Source organism: Anabrus simplex, chromosome 1 (assembly GCF_040414725.1).
Source record: "Anabrus simplex isolate iqAnaSimp1 chromosome 1, ASM4041472v1, whole genome shotgun sequence".
Taxonomy (NCBI): domain Eukaryota; kingdom Metazoa; phylum Arthropoda; class Insecta; order Orthoptera; family Tettigoniidae; genus Anabrus; species Anabrus simplex.
In genome coordinates, this window is record NC_090265.1 from 1,516,469,816 (window position 1) to 1,516,492,829 (window position 23,014).

At 38.2% G+C, this 23,014-nt stretch overlaps 1 protein-coding gene across 2 annotated transcripts in view; it reads right to left on the minus strand.

The window, feature by feature from the left end:
• Positions 1–23,014, minus strand: part of Mcm10 (minichromosome maintenance 10 homolog) — a 143,486-nt gene that overhangs the window by 43,745 nt on the left and 76,727 nt on the right. For both annotated transcript variants that reach the window (XM_067153264.2, XM_068225559.1), the window contains one exon: positions 17,946–18,220. In XM_067153264.2, the coding sequence (XP_067009365.2) occupies positions 17,946–18,220 (275 nt within the window). The remainder of the gene's footprint in view (positions 1–17,945; positions 18,221–23,014) is intronic.

Below are 23,014 nucleotides of genomic sequence, written 5' to 3' on the forward strand. Positions count from 1 at the left end.
GACTTGGTCTTAATGGCGTATTGTGCCAAAAGCTTGCAGACTAATATCTTGGAACTTGAAAATAGGTACAATGAGTATGGTATGAAAATTAGCCTCTCGAAAGCTAAATTGATGTCAGTAGGTAAGAAATTCAACAGAGTCGAAAGTCAGATTGGTGATACAAAGCCAGAACAGGTCGATAATTTCAAGTATTTAGGTTGTGTGTTCTCCCAGGATGGTAATATAGTAAGTGAGATTGAATCAAGGTGTCGTAAAGCTAATGCAGTGAGCTCGCAGTTGAGATCAAGAGTATTCTGTAAGAAGGAAGTCAGCTCCCAGATAAAATTATCTTTACATCGGTCTGTTTTCAGACCAACTTTGCGTTACAGGAGCGAAAGCTGGGTGGACTCAGGATATCTTATTCATAAGTTAGAATTAACAGACATGAAAGTAGCAAGAATGATTGCTGGTACAAACAGGTGGGAACAATGGCAAGAGGGTACTTGGAATGAGGAGATAAAGGCTAATTTAGGAATGAACTCGATGGATGAAGCTGTAGGCATAAACTGGCTTCGGTTGTGGGGTCATGTGAGGTGAATGGAGGAGAATAGGTTACCTAGGAGAATAATGGACGCTGTTATGGAGGGTAAGAGAAGTAGAGGTAGACGAAGACGACGATGGTTAGACTCAGTTTCTAACGATTTAAAGATAATCGGTATAAAACTAAATGAGGCCACAACACTAGTTGCAAATCGAGGATTGTGGTGACGTTTCGTAAATTCACAGATGTTTGCAGACGGAATGCTGAAAGGCATAACAGTCTATAAGGATAATGTATGTATGTATGTTAATGAGTAAGTAATAATGAAACCCGATAGGTGATAATTAAGTGCATGAGTTAATTAAATTGATCTCAGCGGTCTTTGTTATAACGAAGCTGTCAATATCAATTTGTTAACTGATAATATATTTCACCTACTTAAAAATGCATTCATTTGGATTTGGAGTTTATGAAGTAAGATAGTTGTTTGTTTTAATAAATTTATGATAAAATGGAATAAAATTGAAACTAAGGCTACTTGGGAAATTCAATAAATAAAAGTATTGGTGTTTATTTGGAATAAATAAATAGTAGACCTGATAAAATTTATGATATAAAATAATTAGTAAGGGTTTCAGTTGACTTAGGGTGTGAATGACACATCTGTATAATCGAGGTGTTGTTCTATCTTTTTAAAAATTATGTTTTTATATTTTACTTTGCCAAAGTTTTTTTCTTAAATAAATTAGTTTGTAACAAAGGTTCTCATTCATATCCTTTTATTTTTTCTTCTTCTCTCTTGTCCTTCCTGCTCAGTAATTTAAGACTGATTATTTTTCCTCGAAGATATCTTTGGGTATTACCCGTGTACGAACCTGGGATTTTGCTGGTGCCATATTTCAAAGGCTGGAAGGATAGAGGGTTGATTATATATCTATTAAATTACTTAATTCTATTCCTTTCTTTCCAATACTTCTACAGTTCATCACTAACATTTTTATGTCATCCCTACTTGACTTCCATATCCCTATACCCTTATCACCGCTCTCTAGACCACTCTGTTTCCATGAATGTACCTCCCTATAAGCCTTCTAAACAAATTTCCTAACTTATACGTACACTGCGGTTTAAGTGAAGGCCATCTGAGCGCAGATCCCTATCTCCTACCCACCCATTAGGATCTAGAAATCTCACTCCCAGTTTCCCAGACAGCCACTCCATAGTCTCATTTAACTTCCCAATCACCTTCCAGTCTGTATCCCTCTTACACAGTATTTTGGCGATAACAATCTCCGCTTCCTTAAACTTAACCCATGCTGCATTTACCAGATCCCACATATCCCCTACTATGTTGGTACTTATACCTGCTTGCCTTACGTTGTTGGTACCAACATGAAACACTACCACCTTCTCCTTTTCCTCCTCCTTCTCTTCTACTTTCCTCAACATCTGCCTTAACCTAATTCCCGGATAACGCTCTTATCTGGTTCCCTTTCCTCCACACACTTTCCCCATATGTCTAATAAGGGAATCCCCCATGACCAGAGCCTCAATCCTTCCCACATCATATGATCCCCTCCCCTCCTGGTCAGTCCTATGTTTTCTCACTGCTACAGAAGCTACTTCATCCTCCCTTTTCGCTCTCCCATGACCCTCTTCCACCTGTCTTTTCCTTTCCTACTTTTCCCTTTCCTCCTACTTCCACACTTCTCAGCAACAGTTCTCTTTCCTCATTTTCCCTCTGTTGTTCTACCTGCAGTGACTCATATCAATTTCTCACAGATACCTGTCCTGAATTCTGATTCTGAATGGAGTCCTTAGCCTGAAATCTCCTTCCCCTTAAAACATTAGACCATCTGTCTTCTACTATTCACCCTGTTTCCTTCCCATCCCTCTTCTACACCTACTGTATCCTGTACAATGTTTAAGTTAGGCCTACTTTCCTTGCTGTCCTCTGAGAGAATCCTAATTATTTCCCTCAAACTCTCCAACTCTTCCCTCATACTCCTTAATGCCTCGCCACAGCCACAGTTCCTATACTTGCACTCCTTAACCATTCTTTGCGGAATAATGAAAAGAAAAGGAAGAACAAAATAACTTATTCTGTGCAAACATAAAAATGAAACCTGCATTGTTTTATGCATATGTATCCACACTATTTAACATTATGGTCTAGCAGGCATGAATGGAATAATATATTACATTCATTTCCATTAAAATGGTTACATTTAACAATCCCTGTCTAGCCATATCCCTATTTTTTCTGTGGCCGTCATCAGTTTGTATGCGGTGACTGAGAAGTTTGATCAGCAACACTGTAGTATCGAGAATGCTTGGCAAACTACACACTGTGCTGGTCTATGAACACATTGCTAACAAGCTTGTAGTATCCATGTGAGACATGTGCACTTGTTCTGTGATAATTTGTAATATTTAAAGCAATCTCTTTTCAGTTTCAACTCAGTTAAATTATAACTGTTAGGTTGTTCAGTCAATCAAAACTAATTTTGATTAATAAATTTATAAACTCTCTGAAAATGAAAACACATGGAAACAGTATTATACTTGAAAAAGAAACAACTTCATTAAAATAAAATGACATGTTTCATTCTTAAAAGAACATCAGATTCTATCAAATCACACTCAAATATGTAGAAATGTATAATTATTTATGTTTAAATACTGAGGAACTTAAAATCCTAATGAAGACCTGCTATGTCTCCACTCCAGCATATATGCTGTGGGAGGTCCCATTCTTCCAATGTTTTGGAGAGCCACAGCGGTGTTGCTCCTGGCATCATGATGTGGGGAGCCATCAGGTATGACTTCAGGTCTCGGCTGATAGTGATTGTGGGAACTCTGACGGCACAATGGTATGTCATGGACATCCTCATGTGTTTCCTCTCGTGCGACAGTATCATGGTGCCATTTTTCAACAAGACAATGTTCGTCCACACGTGTCTCTATGAACTGGCTGTGTGATGTTGAATTACTCCGGTGGCCAGCAAGATGCCCAGATCTGTCCTTGATAGAATATGTGTTGGACCAGCTCGGACGTCAACTCTGTCCCAGTGCCAGTATCCAGGATATCAAGGACCATTTACAACAGTTGTGGGCCAGCTTGCGCCTCAGGAGAGGATACAACAACTTTATGACACCCTTCCCAACCGAATCACAGTGCATGCATTCAGGCCAGAGGGGGTTCAACGTCATACTGATAAGTGGACTCGTACTGTCAAGTTCTTTGAAAATGTGACTTGATTTTGTAATTGCTGAAATAACATCACATATCCTCTCAACACATGAAGTTTCATTTTGTTTCCTCTTCCCCTTAAGGGTGCTTCATTTGTCAGGCATTGTATTTGATATGTTTGTGAAATTACTAACTAGTTTGATAGAAGACGGTTCAAGTTTAGGAATGGTTATTCGAGTGAGGATCAACTTGAGGGGTTCCAGAAAGCTATAGAACTTTTTAGATTTGGGAGCTTAAAAGGACTGCATCGCTACTGATCTATCTCAGGCTTTTAATACGGTAGATCATGGGAGACAACTGACAAAAATGAGGGCTACTGGACTAGATAAAAAGAGTGATTGAATGGGTGGCTAATTTTCTAGCATACACAAATCAGAGAATTAGAATAGGTGAAGCATTATCTGATCCTGTATGATTAAAGGGTGGGCTTCCATTAGGCAGAATTATTGGACCTATGTCTTCTTACATATATACACGATGTTAGGAAAAACTTAAAACGGTCCACCTTTTCAATACAAAAATGTTATATTTATTTACAACATGTATTTGCACTTGGAACTAGTTTCGACGCTGTGTTTGCGTCATCATCAGCCAAAATGTGGGAAATAGGCAAGATGTAGGCATTTATATTACACAAGGCGTTACATTAAACCAGGGCCTCTCAAACGCCCGAACTCTCACGCGTGCAGATGGAGGCGCAAGAGCTCCGTGCACTGTGCATCGATGCCGCTCGGCATGGCTCGGATCAAAGCTTCGTCTCTGGGCTACTCGGCTAAGCTCGGCTCTGCTCGGCTATACTCGGCTCAACTTGGCTCAATTCAGCCCGGATTTGCAGCGCTACGGCGCAAGTGGGGCAGAGGGAGACAGGCGGAGCGAGCGAGACAGGCGTGAGGAAAGAGAGAGTAAGCGCTATTGCACTCTGTTCAACCAAGCCAAGTCGTCTTTTGCACCGTGCACGGTGCATGCACCACGCGCATGCACCCTGAGAGGCCCTGCATTAAACAATACACATCTTATAAGGAGATAAAAACAGGGACGAATATAGAAACAAATGAATCGTTGAGAAAACAAAAGTTATACATATTAAAAATAACCTTAACCACATATCTTGCAGTGCGAAAGTGTTCTTCTTGAATGATTCCTGAATATAAAAACACACGCGCACACATTTCTGGAGAGCCAGCAGGCAGGACAAAGTAAAGTGAAACCTTAAGAGTTCTTCTGAGAAGAGTTCCTCATTTTTTCTATGTTCAGACTAACTAATGAAGTCTCCCTTGAGTTCCTGATAAACATACATAACAGGAAATTCTCCTTCACTCTCAACAATAGCTCTAAAGACCAACGGTCAAATTTTTATTTTAAATATTGTGCAGAGACGTGAAAGCATGATTCTGAACATGATATAACTCCTTCATATAACCCAGTTTTTTAATACAGGGTGTTGCATTAAATAATACACATCTTACGAGGAGATAAAAACAGGGATGAATGTAGAAACACATGCATCGTTGAGAAGGCAAGTTATACATATTAAAAATAAGCTTAACCACATAACTTGCAGTGCGAAAATATTTGCCTTGAATGATTCCTGAATACAAAACGCGCGTGCACACACTTCTAAAGAGCCAGCAGGCAGGAAAAAGTAAGGTGAAACCTTAAGAGTTCTTCTGAGAAGAGATCATCATTCTTTCTATGATCTGACTAACTAATGAAGTCTCCCTTGAGTTCCTGATAAACATACACAACAGGAACTTAAACAATATACATCTTACAAGGAGATGAAAACAGGGAAAGTTATACATATTAAAAATAACCTTAACCACACATCTTGTAGTGCGAAAATATTCGTCTTGAATGATTCATGAATACAAAACACACGCGCATACATTTCTGAAGAGCCAGCAGGCAGGAAAAAGTAATGTGAAACCTTAAGAGTTCTTCTGAGAAGAGTTCATCATTTTTTATGTTCCGACTAACTAATGAAGTCTCCCTTGAGTTCTTGATAAATATGTGCGCGTGCGTCTTGTATTCAGGAATCATTCAAGGCAAATATTTTTGCACTGCAAGTTGTGTGGTTAAACTTATTTTTAATATGTATAGTTTTGGCTTTCTCAACGATGCATTTGTTTCTACATTCGTCCCTGCTTTTATCTCCTCGTAAGATGTGTATTGTTTAATGTAACACCTTGTGTAAAAAATTGGGTTAAATGAAGGAGTTATATTATATTCAAGATCATGCTTTCACGTCTCTGCACAATATTTAAAAATGAAATTTACCGTGGTCTTTATAGCTATTGTTGAAAGTGAAGGAGGATTTCTTGTTGTGCATGTTTATCAAGAACTCAAGGGAGACTTCATTAGTTAGTCGGAACATAAAAAATGATGAACTCTTCTCAGAAGAACTCTTAAGGTTTCACATTACTTTTTCCTGCCTGCTGGCTCTTCAGAAATGTATGCGCGTGTGTTTTGTATTCATGAATCATTCAAGACGAATATTTTCGCACTACAAGATGTGTGGTTAAGGTTATTTTTAATATGTATAACTTTCCCTGTTTTCATCTCCTTGTAAGATGTATATTGTTTAATTTCCTGTTGTGTATGTTTATCAGGAACTCAAGGGAGACTTCATTAGTTAGTCAGATCATAGAAAGAATGATGATCTCTTCTCAGAAGAACTCTTAAGGTTTCACCTTACTTTTTCCTGCCTGCTGGCTCTTTAGAAGTGTGTGCACGCGCGTTTTGTATTCAGGAATCATTCAAGGCAAATATTTTCGCACTGCAAGTTATGTGGTTAAGCTTATTTTTAATATGTATAACTTGCCTTCTCAACGATGCATGTGTTTCTACATTCATCCCTGTTTTTATCTCCTCGTAAGATGTGTATTATTTAATGCAACACCTTGTATTAAAAAACTGGGTTATATGAAGGAGTTATATCATGTTCAAAATCATGCTTTCACGTCTCTGCACAATATTTAAAATAAAAATTTGACCGTTGGTCTTTAGAGCTATTGTTGAGAGTGAAGGAGAATTTCCTGTTATGTATGTTTATCAGGAACTCAAGGGAGACTTCATTAGTTAGTCTGAACATAGAAAAAATGAGGAACTCTTCTCAGAAGAACTCTTAAGGTTTCACTTTACTTTGTCCTGCCTGCTGGCTCTCCAGAAATGTGTGCGCGTGTGTTTTTATATTCAGGAATCATTCAAGAAGAACACTTTCGCACTGCAAGATATGTGGTTAAGGTTATTTTTAATATGTATAACTTTTGTTTTCTCAACGATTCATTTGTTTCTATATTCGTCCCTGTTTTTATCTTCTTATAAGATGTGTATTGTTTAATGTAACGCCTTGTGTAATATAAATGCCTACATCTTGCCTATTTCCCACATTTTGGCTGATGATGACGCAAACACAGCGTCGAAACTAGTTCCAAGTGCAAATACATGTTATAAATAAATATAACATTTTTGTATTGAAAAGGTGGACCGTTTTAAGTTTTTCCTAACATCCTTTCTCAGTTCAATACGGACAAAATGAAATTCCTATGTTTAAATATATACACGATGTGAGTAAAGAAGTGGAATCACAGATAAGGCATTTTGGGGATGATATTACATTACACAGAGTAATAAATAAAACACATAATAGTAAAAAGACCTTGACAATGATGGTAAACGAGGTGAAAAGTCAGGATGTAAGTTTCAGCAAAAGGAAGTCTTCTGAATTTTATTTACTGAGTTGATGGAATGCAAGTACCTCATGAGGGATAAGTACCTAGGTGTTAATATAAGGAAAGATATTAATTGGGGTAATGGCATCAATATGATTTTAAATAAAGGTTACAGATCTCTTCATATCGTTATGAAGGTATCTAGGGGTTGGAGTAAGGTTGTGAAAGAGAAGGCATATAGTCACTTGTAAGGCCCCTATTAGAGTATGGTTCCAGTATATGGGATCCCCACCAGGATTACTCACAAAGAATTTGTAAGCTATGAAATAGTTACAAACATGAAATTATAGGTGTAAGGGTCATCTTTATAGACAATAGGCAACTTGATGGTTTTGAAATGTACAAACCTGGAAAGGGTAACACTGACACTGATTTGGAATCTATATATAAAATAAAGAGTTTTGTCTGTACATTGCTCAGAATTAAAAAGAAAAAAAAAAAAATGTATTTACGTATCAGTCGTGTCCACAGCAACAAGGAAATGCACTTTTCAATTTTCCGTAATTTCTGTCTGTCTGTATGTACATATGGACGTGCATCACGAGAAAATGGCTGAAGAGAATCTAATGAAAATCAGTATGTAAAGTCAGGGAATAAGATGCTACAATCTAGGCCATAAATAATTTTATTCACGCTGAGAGAAATGGTAGTCTAGGGGAAGGCCTAAAATTTAATTCTCAAATATTTATGTTATTAGTGGTCCTGCAAGCCGTCCACTTCATGACCGTATCGATGAGTACAATCAACAAATTAATTTAAAAACCACCTAGTCTTGGTGCCATTGATGCTTTCATGGCCCGTACTTATAGGCATGATATGTATAGGCTTTTGGTCTTATTCCGTGTAAAGAAAATAAGGTTACAGGTTACAAACTGATGACGGCCACTGAAAAAACAGGGGTATAAGGTTACAAGTTACCTTATTTTCTTGACACGGTATAAGCCCAAAAGCCTATACAGTATCATTTATGTCTTATACATTTATACCTTACCGGCTATGAAAACACAGATATTCATGAATTTGGATTTTTGTTGCTAAGTCCATATCAGCGCTGACTCACGAGAAAATGTGTAAACAGATTTTAATGAAAATCGGTATATAAAGTTGGGGAATGAGGAACTACAGTATATGCTATAAATTATTTTATGCTCGATGGTGCCGAAATATAAATATTATATGCCAGAAAACTGAATTCATTATGATAAAGGTTCTAAAGGTTCTCCACTAATCAGAGTTCAGATTTTCATTATGATACAACTGTTTGACCAATTAGGTAAGGACAGCAAAATCAAACATGTCGGTCACACATATTAACATCTACTTCCGATATTCCACAACCACATGGCACATTCCCACAAATTCACTTCACCAACTGTACAATAAACAATTTGTATTTGAAATAAAGCTAGGTTATGATAATCTTCTATCAAAGCTTTGAAAACATATGACATTATGAAGGTCTCTGACCCACTTACGGAAAATCAATAACCCAGCGCATGCGCTCTGCGCTCTGTTCAGTATACTCGACTATCAAGTGATATCTTGACATAAATTTATGAATATTTAAAAAATAGAGTCATAATTATCGTCGAGCATAAACAGTCATATGCAACTCGCCTATAATGGTAATTAAGACACTCATATGGAAATTATAAAACTTGCTTTGCTCCTTTTATAAACACACTCGTGTCTTAATTATTGCCACTATAGGCTTGTTGCATAATGTACCATTATAAGATGCACTAACATCACAGTCAAGAACTAAATGTGAAGGCCTAAAGTAAGAAAGCTCATAAACTTGATGAACATACATTACACGACCATTGTTTGTTGTTATGTGTTTTGTGTCTTATGCTGCCACTCATCTCAGATAGATGAAATTACTGCTGCGTACCAAGTATAACAGCCTGCCAGAATATTGGCGGGGAAACAGCTGGAGAGTTAGATAACTTTCTTCTTTAGCATGCCATTCCTCTGGTTCATAAATTTTCTTAATTTTTTTTCTCTTGCAACTACTTGTTATATGTTGCACCAACATAGATAGGTCTTATGGTGACGATAGGATAGAAAAGGGCTAGGAGTGGGAAGGAAGTGGCCGTGGCCTTAGTTAAAGTACAGCCCCAGCATTTGTCTGGTGTAAAAATGGGAATCCACGGAAAACCATCTTCAGGGCTGCCAACAGTGGGGTTCGAACCCACTATCTCCCGAATGCAAGCTCACAGCTACGCGACCCTAACTGCACGGCCAACTCGCTCGGTCATACATTTCCTGATACTGCTGCTACATAACATACTGGTTCATCACAGCATTCCAGCTATTCAATCCCTACTCCACGGTACTGATTAGAATGAACAGCGTGGACATTTAACAGAATAATAGCAGAGAAGTGTTTGCGGCTATTTGTGGCCTGGTCATTCCAGCACTGGAACTTTGGACTGTTAGATCGGCAGCGTAGTACTGTTCGTTAAAGGTGAAAAAATGTGCAGTTTTTCATTTGATCAAGTATTTTATATGATAACATTGCTTTTAATTGCTACATTCCTACTGACGCCATTGTAATGATCTATATTGACTTCTGTTGGGAAAACCACAAATACAGTCTTTCAGAGAATTCCATAGCGAAGCATGGGTACATCAGGTAGTTATTTAATAAGATAATCAACTATGTGGGGAACGATATGGGAAGAAATGTGATTGTAGCAAGTGATCACAATTTACCAAACGTCAATTGGGAAGATAATGTGAACGACAGGAAGCATGACCAACAAATGGCAAATAACTTGATCTGGCAAGGACAGCTGATCAGAAAATGATGGAACAAACTAGAGGGAAGAATATGCCAGATGTGGTGCTGATAAAACCAGAGGAGCTCTATAGAGAAAATGAAGTAGGCTAATAAATGGTAGTTAAAAATAAATAGGATGAAAGGAAAGGTACAATTATAATTAGAATAAAAAATCCACCTAATGAATACAATTTATTGATATGACTATATAAACATCACACTTGTCGGTCTAGGTCATCTTCAGCTACTTAACATGCAATTGCCAAGTACATGTACATAATGTGTTCCTTACAACAATTACGAAACTCAGTCTTAAAATCTAATTGGTAAATGTTGTGTTAAAATATTATGTTTATTCCATAAGGAACATAAATCAAAATTCAATTCTTCTAAAATACCATCCATTTGAATTCGCACAAAATGTTCAAGCTGTACCTAGTGAATTTTGTGATTTATCTCATCAGCAAACATCTTAATGTTGAATTATGAGAAATAAAATGTATTAAAGATGATTTGTTTGTAATACAGATCTTCCTGGAGAGCAGTGTGTCTGAATGACCTTTAAAGAAGGTAATAAAACTCGTGAACTAATGCTTTAAAGAAGAAAAAAAGTTAAAAATACAATATTATTCATGAGACTCACCCCATTTAAAGCACAAACAACCAGACGTAAATGGTGTTGTAACATACTGTAAATCACAATGGTCTTGGGTGAAAGCGAGTGCAAACAGAGGAAAAGGGATGATATGGGGAGGGAGAGAGGGGGGGTGCCTAAGGTGGAGCTGGCGGATGTAAAAGAGTGGGAGTTATCATGGAGGGTACATGGAAATTTTTTAATTGATGAGTATTACGATTTCTATTTGTTCTGTATTCTTCATATTACAGTATATAGGAATAATAATATCAAATAATATATTATGTCTTTCAGAAATTTCATTTAAATTGAAGTGAGAATTAAAATAGTGCTCGAAGTGTATGTAACAGTGTTTTCAGTAATATTTACGATGGGCCCCTTTGTCTACTACCTTGATAATTTTCATGTCATGTTTGGCACATGCTAACTTATGACCAGCTTCCAACATGTCCCATAGTGCAAAATCTGTCAAATTTGTTTGCATAACATGTTCAAGATATGTTACTGAAAAACTCCTGCCTGTTCAACCTACTTATGTTGCTTTGCAACTTGTAAACACCTGACTTAGAAAATTTATCATTCCAATTTACAGAATGAGTGTTGAAATGAAAAGCATTACTATTTCTGTAGACAGTAGTCTGGCCATGCTTTCTGAAAGTGTTTGAGACCTGATATATATTTCATTATTAAAAGGAAACAGAGGTTGAGAGAATGGATACTTTTTTCCTAGATAAAGTCGAGATGTGGTATTTGATCTTATTAATAATTTACTCTATAAAATGTCTGTTATAACCACTGATCTCAGCGATGTTACGGATAGTGCTGAGTTCTTTTCCACGGTCTCTGTCAAAGAACGTCAAAAGACTGATGCACCATACTATAATATGCCATTCCTTTTTTTTTTGTTTTTTTTGTTTGAGAATGAATGTAATTATTATATACGGTGTTGATCATTTGAGTGGGTTTTCTATAAATATTAAAGCTAATCCGAGTGTCTCTTAATAGTAAGATGCAAATAGTTAATCATGCGTTAGGATTCAGATTCCACCGTAAATTTGATGTGCGGGTTGATTGAATTTAAACTTAAGGCAGTAGCATTAACATTAATGATGCCTTCATCCAATATGACAAAAACGTCATCTACAAATTTTACCCATAGACAAATATTACTGAAATCTTTGTTATTAGTAATTTCATTTGTTCTGAGTAATCTAAATAGATTTCTGCCAAAATTCTGGATGCTGATGAACCCACGGCCACTCCTTTTTGTTGATATATTATTTCATCAAAACAGATATAATGATTGTCTAATACTAGTTTAGAAAAAGCTTTAAATTCCTGAATTTCTTGTTGACTCATCTTGCTATGTTTATTTAAATTACACAGTACAACAGTGAATTGCTCTCAGACGCAAAATATATCAATTACCATATTTTCGGACATGCTGATCATGAAAATAACATTAGTTTTTCATATCACCTAACATTGCTGAGATATTTGTATCGCACCTTATAGTGGAACTGTTACTTTCATCGGGAGCGGAAGGCGCTATTGTGTTCCTGTCTGGGCAACTTTCTTATTATACATCTTGGTTTTATTACTCCAAAGGAATTTTAAACCCCTCCAGTTGCCTATTCAGTTAATATGAAAGAAACAATTCTTAAGGCCTTGAACTATACAGAACACGGGTGGTAGATTTGTGCAGATCTAAAAGTGATAGGTATGCTAACAGGAATGTAGCCAGGATTCACAAAATTCTGGTGTTTTATCTCTGAGTGGGATAGTTGAGATAAGCATAATCATTATGAAATTAGAGAGTGGCCATCAAGAGAAAGTGTAGTATTAAGACAAAAATGTGTTAAAAATTTGCCACTTGTTGATGTCACCAAAATAATTTTTCCCGCTTTACATATAAAACTGGGGTTGATAAAGTACTTTGTTAACACATTAATGACGGGCTACGTTAATTAACGTAGTTTCGTATTGGTGCGCGGGCGACTGGCTACGTAAATTAACGTTTTCCCACACTGCTTCATTCTGGTGTCGATTTTATCCTCTCCGCCGTTCATTAATCGAAATATTTCATGTTGTTTACAAACTAAAACTTTGTTGATTGGAATCTAGATAGATATATTCTTTCCTTGACAATGCTTTCGGCACAGGAACTGTGGTTTCATTACACTCAGTACCGCGTGACTGAGTGTGTTGTCAGATATCAGCATGGCGCGTCGTAGCAGAGACAGCTTGAACGATGATGAATAGCAAAAACAGCTTGAATGATGACGAAATATTTGGAGAATTTCATGCTGATAATTAATCCGACGTCCCTAGTGATTGGGAAAGTGTAAGTTTTAATGATTGTGAAAATGTGTGTCCGTCAACATAAAAATATTCGCGCGGAAACGAAAGTGCGACATTCAGTTCAGACGAGTCTGTTGAAGGCGACAATAATACGAGTGAAGATGCCAGTGATAGTAGTGACAGTGAGGTTGATGGATGGACAAATAAGGATGAAAATAGAGTCCTAGAACCATTTATAGGTTTCACAGGTATTTATATCGCATCCTACTTCTCACGCTAGGTGTGCTTCTGTTGCCGGTCCACAGGAAATAATGGAGTAACGCGCGCCTGGACAACAATGTGTTAAGGTGATAGACATATCAGGAAAGGCATTTCAATTATTAAGGGGAAAATTTCACTTTCCTCTCATCTTGAGACAAGGTAGATATAGTTTTCATTGTAGGCCTAGTCGTGGATACACAACGTAAAATGCCTTTATGTTAGAAAAAAATGCAATTAGTGTTTCGATATCCCTGTTGGATAGTTTTTATTCCTATATTCAGTAGTATGTTTTCTTGCTTAACACGTTCATTTTTGTTGTCCCCTGCAAAAACGGCTTAACGAGGTTTTACTGTACTTCATTTACTGGGATATTGGGATATATATTGATTATGAGGGCCATGCGGAAAGTAGTACCCGTCAGCGCCACATGAAGCGCTGATGACTCGGGTAGCCGCTAGGCAAGGTCAGACCGCGTCAGTGGCTTGTCTGCCTGCTCTGTGCGAGGTTGCGTGATGCTAGCATTGCCTCTTGTTGGTCTGTGATCGTTTAAAATGGTTAAACAAATTGAGAACCCCGCCAGTTGTGAAGTGAGGGCTGTGATTAAATTTCTTAATGCAAGAAACGTTCGACCTTATGATATTCATCGCCAATTAACGGAGGTGTATGGAGACAAAGTGATGGACGAGTTGTCTGTCTGGCGCTGGTGTCTCAACTCCAACCTGGGGAGGGGGAATACACATGACGAGGAGCGTTCAGGGAGACCATCTGTCATTACAAACCAACAGTAGACGAATGCGTGAGGAACGATCGGCGCGTCACAACTGATGAACTCTGTTAACATTTTCCTAATGTGTCTCGAACAATTGTTCATGAAATTGTCAAAGACCATCTGCATTATTCAAAAATCTGTGCAAGGTGGGTCAGTCGCATGCTTACAGAGAAGCACAAAACCAAGTGTGTGGCTGCAGCACTGACGTTTCTGGGACATTATTCTGATGAAGGAGACTCTTTCCTGACTCGCATCATTACTGAGGACGAAACATGGGTTTGTTATGCATCACCTGAGAGTAAATGACAGTCAATGGAGTGGCATCATGCTCATTCACCAACCAAACCAAAAAAATTCAAGACAGTTCTGTCCACCAGGAAACTCATGGCAACTGTTTTCTGGGATCGCCGAGGTGTACTGTTCATTGATTTTATGGCCCGTGGAGACACAATTAATGCTAATGCGTATTGTGAAACATTAAAGAAATTACGGCGGGCAATACAAAATCGACGATGAGGTCTATTGTCTACAGGCGTCATTCTCCTTCATGACAATGCCAGGCCTCATGCAGCTGCGATAACACAACAACTTTTGCAGCAATTCAAGTGGGAAACCTTCGACCATCCCCCGTATAGCCTGGACTTGGCCCCTTCAGATTTTCATCTCTTTACGAAGCTTAAAGACTGGCAGGAAAAAGATTTGACAGCGATGAAGAACTTAAACGAGCCGTGACTACGTATCTCAATACGCTGGCGGCGGAGGACTATGACGCTGGAATACAAAAACTCGTCCCACGTTATGACAAATGCCTAAATTTGCTTGGAGATTATGTGGAGAAGTAGTGTAAAGTATGCTCTTTCCAATAAAAATGTGTATATTTGTTAATATTTACTCCTGTGTCTTTATTGCGCAAACGGGTACCACTTTCTGGATGGCCTTTGTATATTGGAGAATGCAATGAATGGTTATTCTGAATGTTGATATTCTTGACTTCATCAACTAATTTGATGGTGTTTTTTATTGATTTATTGGTTAAAAATTTAGACCAGTCATAAATTTCAGAGCAAGTCCATTGTATAAACAGTCTCAATTTATCCAGAGATTTCTTAAAAGCAATTACCACAATACGCAGTGCTATGAAGACACTTTGCAAAAACTATGATACACCATAAAAGTCAAAACGTCCTGGAATGCTGCTGGACGGAGTCATCCCTTTGCATAATAATGCTAACCCCCATAGTTCTAATCTGGCAAAGGCTACGCTTTAGCGATTTGTTTGGCAAATACTTCAACATCCTCCATTCAGGCCAGATCTTTCACCTTGTGATTTTCACATTTTTGGCAACCTGAAGAAAGACATTTGTGGATGTTGGTTTCATTCGGATGAGGAAGTGCAAGAGTGGGTGCGGTTGTAGATCCGTCAGCGACCTACCTCTTTCTACAAATCTGGAATTGATCATCTCGTCTCCCAGTGGGATAAATGTCTTTATGCTTTCCTAATTACTTTTGAATAAAACCATTCCATGATCACGTTGTAGCGGATGTTTGGTTATCATTTGACTGCCCCTTATGGAATGAGTGAGTTTCAAGTCAAATTCTTTGAAGACATCATTTCAGCCATTCAGTTTCTGCTGTACTTCTGTTTCTGTGATGTCCATATTATTACATCATCTGCAAAACAAAGGGAATTGAATTCATTGTTTTTGATCTGTTGTTTGACCCCCTTCATTATTTCAGCCACCACAATGACAAATAATAATGGGGATAAAGCACTTCCTTGTTGATAATAATAATTAACGTTATTGGCTTTACGTCCAACTAACTACTTTTACGGCTTTCAGAGATGCTGAGACGCTGGAATTTAGTCCCGCAGGAGTTCTTTTACGTGCCAGTAAATCTACCGACACAAGGCTCACGTACCTGAGCACCTTCAAATACCACCAGACTGAGCCAGAATCGAACCTGTCAAGTTGGGGTCAGAAGGCCAGCACCTCAACAGTCTAAGCCACTCAGCCCAGCTAGCAAAGATTCAATCCATGGCTTCGTAGGTGATAAGCCAGTGATTATGTCATTCAGCTATCCCGTTCCCACAACCTCAGATATTGTTTGATAGTAATTTTGTAATACACTGAAGAAAAGAAAAATAGTACACCCACTTGGAGTTTTCTAATTCAATCAAGATTTATTGTTGAAACAGTGTATATGGAGAACATGAAATGATTACATTTACAGATCAACAGCTCAAGCGGTACTGAGGTACCAGGTGTCGATCTATGCTGAAACACCCATATTAGTATGTGGTGTATCCTCCACGGGCGGCAATGCAGGCGCTGATTCTGCTATCCATTCAATCATAACGATGGCGAATACTGTCTTCGAATACAGTATTCCAAGCCTGTTCGACCTGTTCACGTAGTTCTGCAAGAACTGTGGGTTGATGAGTCACACACCTCAGTTGTAGTCCCATCATATCCTACACGTGCTCGATGGGAGACAAGTTTGGAGACTGTGCTGGCCAGGGAAGTTACTGCAGATCTTGCAGAGCACGTTCAGTTTCACGCGCCGTTTGTGGGTGAGCATTATCTTGTTGGACCAACACATTGCCTTCCTGTTGTGAAAATGGCAAAAGAATGGCTCTTACAACATTCTGTACATACTGAGCGCTGGTCAGCGTTCCCTCCATACACGCCAAAGGTGAATGAGAGTTGTAGCTTATCGCATCCCAGACCATAAGGCCTAAGGTGGGGCCATTGTGTCTTGGACTAATGCACTCTACGAGACATCGCTCGCCAGGTCTACGTCGTACGCGCAAACGACCATCACTTGTATGCAGGCAGAATCTGCTTTAATCGCTGAAGACCATGGCCTACCATTCCATCTTCTGAATTATCCTCTGATGGCATCAGTCGAGCCGTGCACGTCAATACTGTGGTGTGAGTGGAAGACGGGCTAGAGATGTGTGTGCCCACAGTCTCACTGCTAGTAACCGGTTGGCAACAGTTCGTGTTGACACTTCTGGGCTCATAACGCCTCTTATCTGTGCTGTGGTAGTTGTATGATCTGCCACTGCTACCCTTACAATACGACGATCTTGGAGGATGTCTGTGCTGCGTGGACGTCCAGAAACTCGTCTACTGGTGTGAGAATGTTCACGTGACCTTTGCAACCAGTATCGTTGCACAACTGACGCAGTACATCCAACTTGTGTGGCAATTCTCCGAAAGGACCATCCCGCCACTTGGAAGGCCACAATTTGACCCCTGTCAAACTCGCTGTAGTTGGCTGCAGGAAGCATGAGTGCTTCTCCGTGGCATGGTGCCTGTTTGCTTCACACGTTTACATTATACTGAGCCTTATGGCTCTAAACATTCCCTATTAAAGGGTACAGTCAGATGCAACGCTATCTGTTGGCGGATGACCATTATCAGTACATCTACTATCCCAAAGGTGGCATCTGCCGTCATCGGATCAAAATCGACGTCATCTTTCCAGGTGTACTAATTTTTTTTTCCCCCAGCAGTGTATTTCAACAAAATTATAAGTTAATAATAAAACAACCTACACTGCAAACAACATACTAGAGTAAATACATCTCTGAAACAAGCTGTTCAATCCTCAATGCAATATACATTTTGTACCTAGGATAATAAACACAATGCACTTGATCCATGAGGATGTACATGTTACTCACTTGGAACTGCTCATCTCACTTCTGAGCAACTGAAGTCGCTGTCTGTCTTTTTGCACCTGTTTCTTAGATAACTCCACGCGATTTGCACTACCCTTCTTTTGGACTTTCTGCTCTACAGCAGGTGGAACAGGTTTTGCTACTAGAGTAGTTTGAACCATATTGGGTGATGAAGAAAATGCATCAGATAAACACATCAATCGCTGGTTATCTTTGGCAGATAATTTCTTATCGACTTTTGCAGGAACTGCCATGAAACTCTTTCCTCCATAGAAAACCTGGAATATCAAAATTCATGGTTAGTTATTCAGAAAAAATGTCATGGTCTATTATACATAGAGTAATAATATAGACCTTAAAAAGAGGTAACATCATTATCTACAAAATAAATTAATTTGAAGTTAAGATTTTAAGGCGAGTGAAATATGCAATTAATTTTTAAAGGAAACTCTATGTTAAACATTTTTTTGAAATCAACAAATTCTGTACTTAAATTTGCATGTAGTCCAAGATATTTGGGGTTACTACCTTGAATTACACGCAGTACATTAAATTATTGTCGGAGTATTCTGTCTGATATTATCTGATGTGTTTGTAACACACCTGCAAACAACATTACACTAGCAACTTATAAATATCATTATTTTGATTCCAGATTGGTTATTAATATTAACTCAATTAAGGTTGAAAGAAGAATCCCACCTCCCAATACTTAATGTTTCTATAGCTAGTTCATGAAAACACGTACATAATCCAGCTTAAAGTCTAAGGGCTGAGTGCAGAAACAATGACTAGTTTTAAGCCTTAGACAACATCTACCAAAACAATGTCTAAATCGAGCACGATCTTCCATTGCATAAACAATGTTCAGTCGGTGTTTAACTATACATCGTTTATAGTTTCAATATTGGTTTGAAAATGTAGATAGAAGTATCTTTCATGCAACTCTTTGCTTGTCGCAACCAATGAAATTGGTTGGTGCGTGCGCCGAATGGCAGTCAGCTGTTTGTCTTCCATACATTACTCAAATATGGCTAAGCATGAGCATGACTTGCCCACAGATAAGAATATCGCTTTTGGTGGAAATTAAATCTCATAATATTATCGACACTAAACCGACATGCCGCCGTACGGGGAAGTGTAGCTTTGATTATAGCGTTGTTATGGTAAGTGTAATGATCCTACAAGTGCAATCTACTCGTAAATAGCTTCGATGAAGGAAGTTGAAACAATAGTACTGTGTAACCAAATGTGTTGTACGCGCCATATAGATATAGCTTGCATTCTGGAGATCGTAGGTTTGACATGTATCATCGGCAGCCCTGAAGATTGTTTTCTGTAGTTTCCCTATTTTTACACCAGGTAAATACTAAGGCTGTTATTACTGCCATGGCTCTTCTTCCCCAGTCCTCCTCTTTAAACAATAATCACCACCATCAACACCACATGTCTTTTCCTATCTCATAGTCACCAAAACCTGATCTGAATTAGCGCGACAATTATATATATAAAAACCACATACAACCTACTTATTAGTTTTCACTATTGTGTGTGCTTACTTGACAGTAAATATAACTGAATTCCTCCCAGCTGATGTATATTACAGCCCTCTCTGACGATCGGGACAAGTAATACTGACATGTATGTAGTTCCATGGAAATTATCCCATATACAAAATATACTGGTTGCCAAGAACTGTAGTCAAGTTGACAGGTACCGGACTGTCCCTTTGACAGTCAAGAAAAAGGTCTCTTGAAAAGCAAAATCTTATTTTAGGCTTTACCTCCCCGTACATTTCATATGAATTGCTGCAATTTTGCAGCAGGCGATCCACAGATTAACCTTTCTTCCCGGAATCGTCTCAACATGATAATACAAATTACATGTTTCATGGTACATAATCTCTGACTGTGATTCACGCCTCTCATTTGAGGTTGAACAGTGTTCTCGGCAGTGTTTAACTCTTATACGCTCAGCGAGCCAATCTATCGGCTCGAGTGGTATTGCTTAAAACATTCAGCGTGCTGATCTATCGGCTCTGTGTTCGGATGGCTGTATTAGGACCTTAATGGACTACCAGATGTCAGGAAAAGACAGCAATAGTAGCTTTTGGATTTAGTTTACACTTTTCTTGAGAGACAGAGACACTAAGCTCTCTGTCTGGAACAAATGAAGTTATCAAACCACATATGTTTACCGCATGGCGAGTTGAAGTGTGCTGCTTGCGAGTACAGTCTGCTTTAAGCTTCAAAATACGTGTTTTCCTTAGTTTCATTGTTTCCATTTTAATAGTAGTTTATTGTTTATTACATTTTGTTTATATCCAACATTTGTCGGTGTTCTCAAGTGAAGTTTAGTTCCACATTTCATGTTATTAGATTTCCGTGCCACGAGTAGGCCTAACTTTTTTAAAATGGCTGGTCCAAGTTCTAGGCTAAATAATTCTGATGATTTGGATTATTTAGACGCTTTAGACAATGACAGTGACTTTATAGACGATAGTGATTCGGATTTTAGTCCAACTCATTCGCCGAACGGTCAGCGTTGAGGCCTTCAGTTCAGAGAGCCCGGGTTTGATTCGCGGCCAGGTCGGGGATTTTAATCGCCTTCGATTAATTCTTCTGACCCGGAGACTGGGTGTTTGTGTTTGTCCCAACACTTTCCTCTTCATATTCAGACAACACACTACACTACAAACCATCACAGAAACACGCGATAGTGATTACATCCCTCCACATAGGGTTGGCATCAGCAAGGGCATCCGGCCATAAAACAGAGCCAAATCCACGTCGGACACAGTTCGCACCCGCGACCCCACAAGTGTGTGAAAATCTGTAGATGAAAAAGAGTGATTCGGATTTTACAGGTAGTGATGACAGGAGGAGAATGTTTTCCAAAGCACAAATGCTGACTCCCGGAAGGTACGTGTACTATACACAAACTTTTTCTTGAGCCTGATTTTTACGGGGTGAGGAGTAAGGAGGGAGTGCTGCCGATTCCGGTTATACTGCCAACTGGATGGAAATGAAATCTGAATTGAATCGATAATATGATCGATCGATATGAATTTTCTAAACATTTATTATCTGACGTCAACAATTGTGTCACACATACATTATTTAACATTATATAACATTTCTCAATGCGAATCTTGTCACTAGCATGAATTATATAGTTTGGCTTTGCTGTGTAAACAACAACAGTACTTGTTCGTAAAGTGTACGCCAGATGTCGCACAGCGATGAATAAGCGATTCATAGTTTGTGTTTCAAAGGTTGCCGATATGGATGTCGAAGATAACCGAGGTCTACCGATTCAGCACAAGGGAGCTCAGGGCTCATGGAAAGGTTAGCATATAGTACAGTTCTTTAAGTCAGGTGCTATAACTCATAACTAAGTAAGAATACAAAAAACAAAATGATATCATGTTATACTGAATTAAACGCTCTTTTTTTCAGAATGACTGAATATAAATATCACTAAAGAACAGATTACTTTTTAGTATTTGAAAACCGATTTTTATTTTATGTAATATACTCGTATTTTCTAACTTTCAAATTTTTTGGTAGTAAAATATGCCATGAATAATTTTGGGATATTTTTTTCCTAAAACTATATCAAATAGTGTACTATTGTGATTTTTTTTTTCAATTTTGTATCTGGGGCTTTCTTTACACGGCAATTTTTTACATTTTAACATGCATAATCATGAAAAATGGCTTGACTGGTGAAAATAGCCTGAGAACAAAAGAGTTAAATACGGTCAGTTGAACATCGGTTTTAGACAGTGTCTAAGTGATAAATAACGTCTCTGCAATGCGGCAGCCATATTTAGGCATTGTTTAACCGTGGACATAGTCTAAACACCGTTTCTGCATTCGGCCCTAACTACTTAGTTAAAAGTACATGTTTCATTCCTAAAATATGGAACATCTTCAGTTAAAAATGTAAATGCAAAAATTGACACATGCACGGCAAGATAGATCTTAAAATAAGGTTTCGCTTTTCGAGAGACTTTTTTCTTGAGACTGACAAAGTGATTATTGTGAGATCCTTTTCTATTGAAGTAAAACGGTGACCTGTTTCCTTCATGTACATACATGTCATGTCCCAACAGCATATTTTATAACCACTATTCTGTAAAGTTAATATCATAGGAAATCATAGTTCAATATTTTACAAATTATAAAGTGTCTTTGTCGTCTAAGCAATGTTTGTTTTAAGATTAAATTAATATGGATGATGATGCCCAATAAGAAGGGCAAAACATGTCCCCATAATATTTAGATTTTCTTATGTCTAATTGACCACATAACATGGTACTGATTGTATTGAATAGGTGGAACAATAAATGTACTCCTTTTGTAAACTGAGACATTTCTGTGGGTCACTTGCTGCTAAATTGCAGCAATTCGTTTGACATGCACAGCTAGATAGATTTTAAAATAAGGTTTTGCTTTTCGAGAGACTTTTTTCTTGAGACTGACAAAGTGACAGTCTGGTAACTGTCAACTTGAATAGAATTCTTGGCAACCAATATATTTTATTATATACATGGGGTAATTTCCATGGAATTATAGGTCACTTCGACTACATACATATCAGAATTACGTGTGCTGATCGTCAAGAGGGCAGTCACATATATCAACCGGGAGGGATTCACTTATATTTACTGCCAAGTAAACACACATAACAGTGAAAACTAAAAAGTAGGTTGTATGGGGTTTATATATGTATAATCGTATAAGTTTTCAGCAACTATCAGATAATATAGATGTTGATTCCCATAGGGAATCTGTAATATTTGTTCCGAATGAGTAAATGTCTCATAGTGCATTGGCACTGCCGGTGGCTACTATTAGCCTATGCAGTGGCATCCATGGTATGCACTAACCAGCATCTTGGTAGATGTGCTAGGTACCAACCGATGAGCCCAGCCTAGCACACGAGGGCGAAACGCTGGCAACCAGGAATGAGTTAGCTGGAAAATTTATAATGTCCAATAATGGACTTTTTATATTGGTAACTATCAGATATCTCACTCAGTTTACAAAAGGACTATATTTATCATC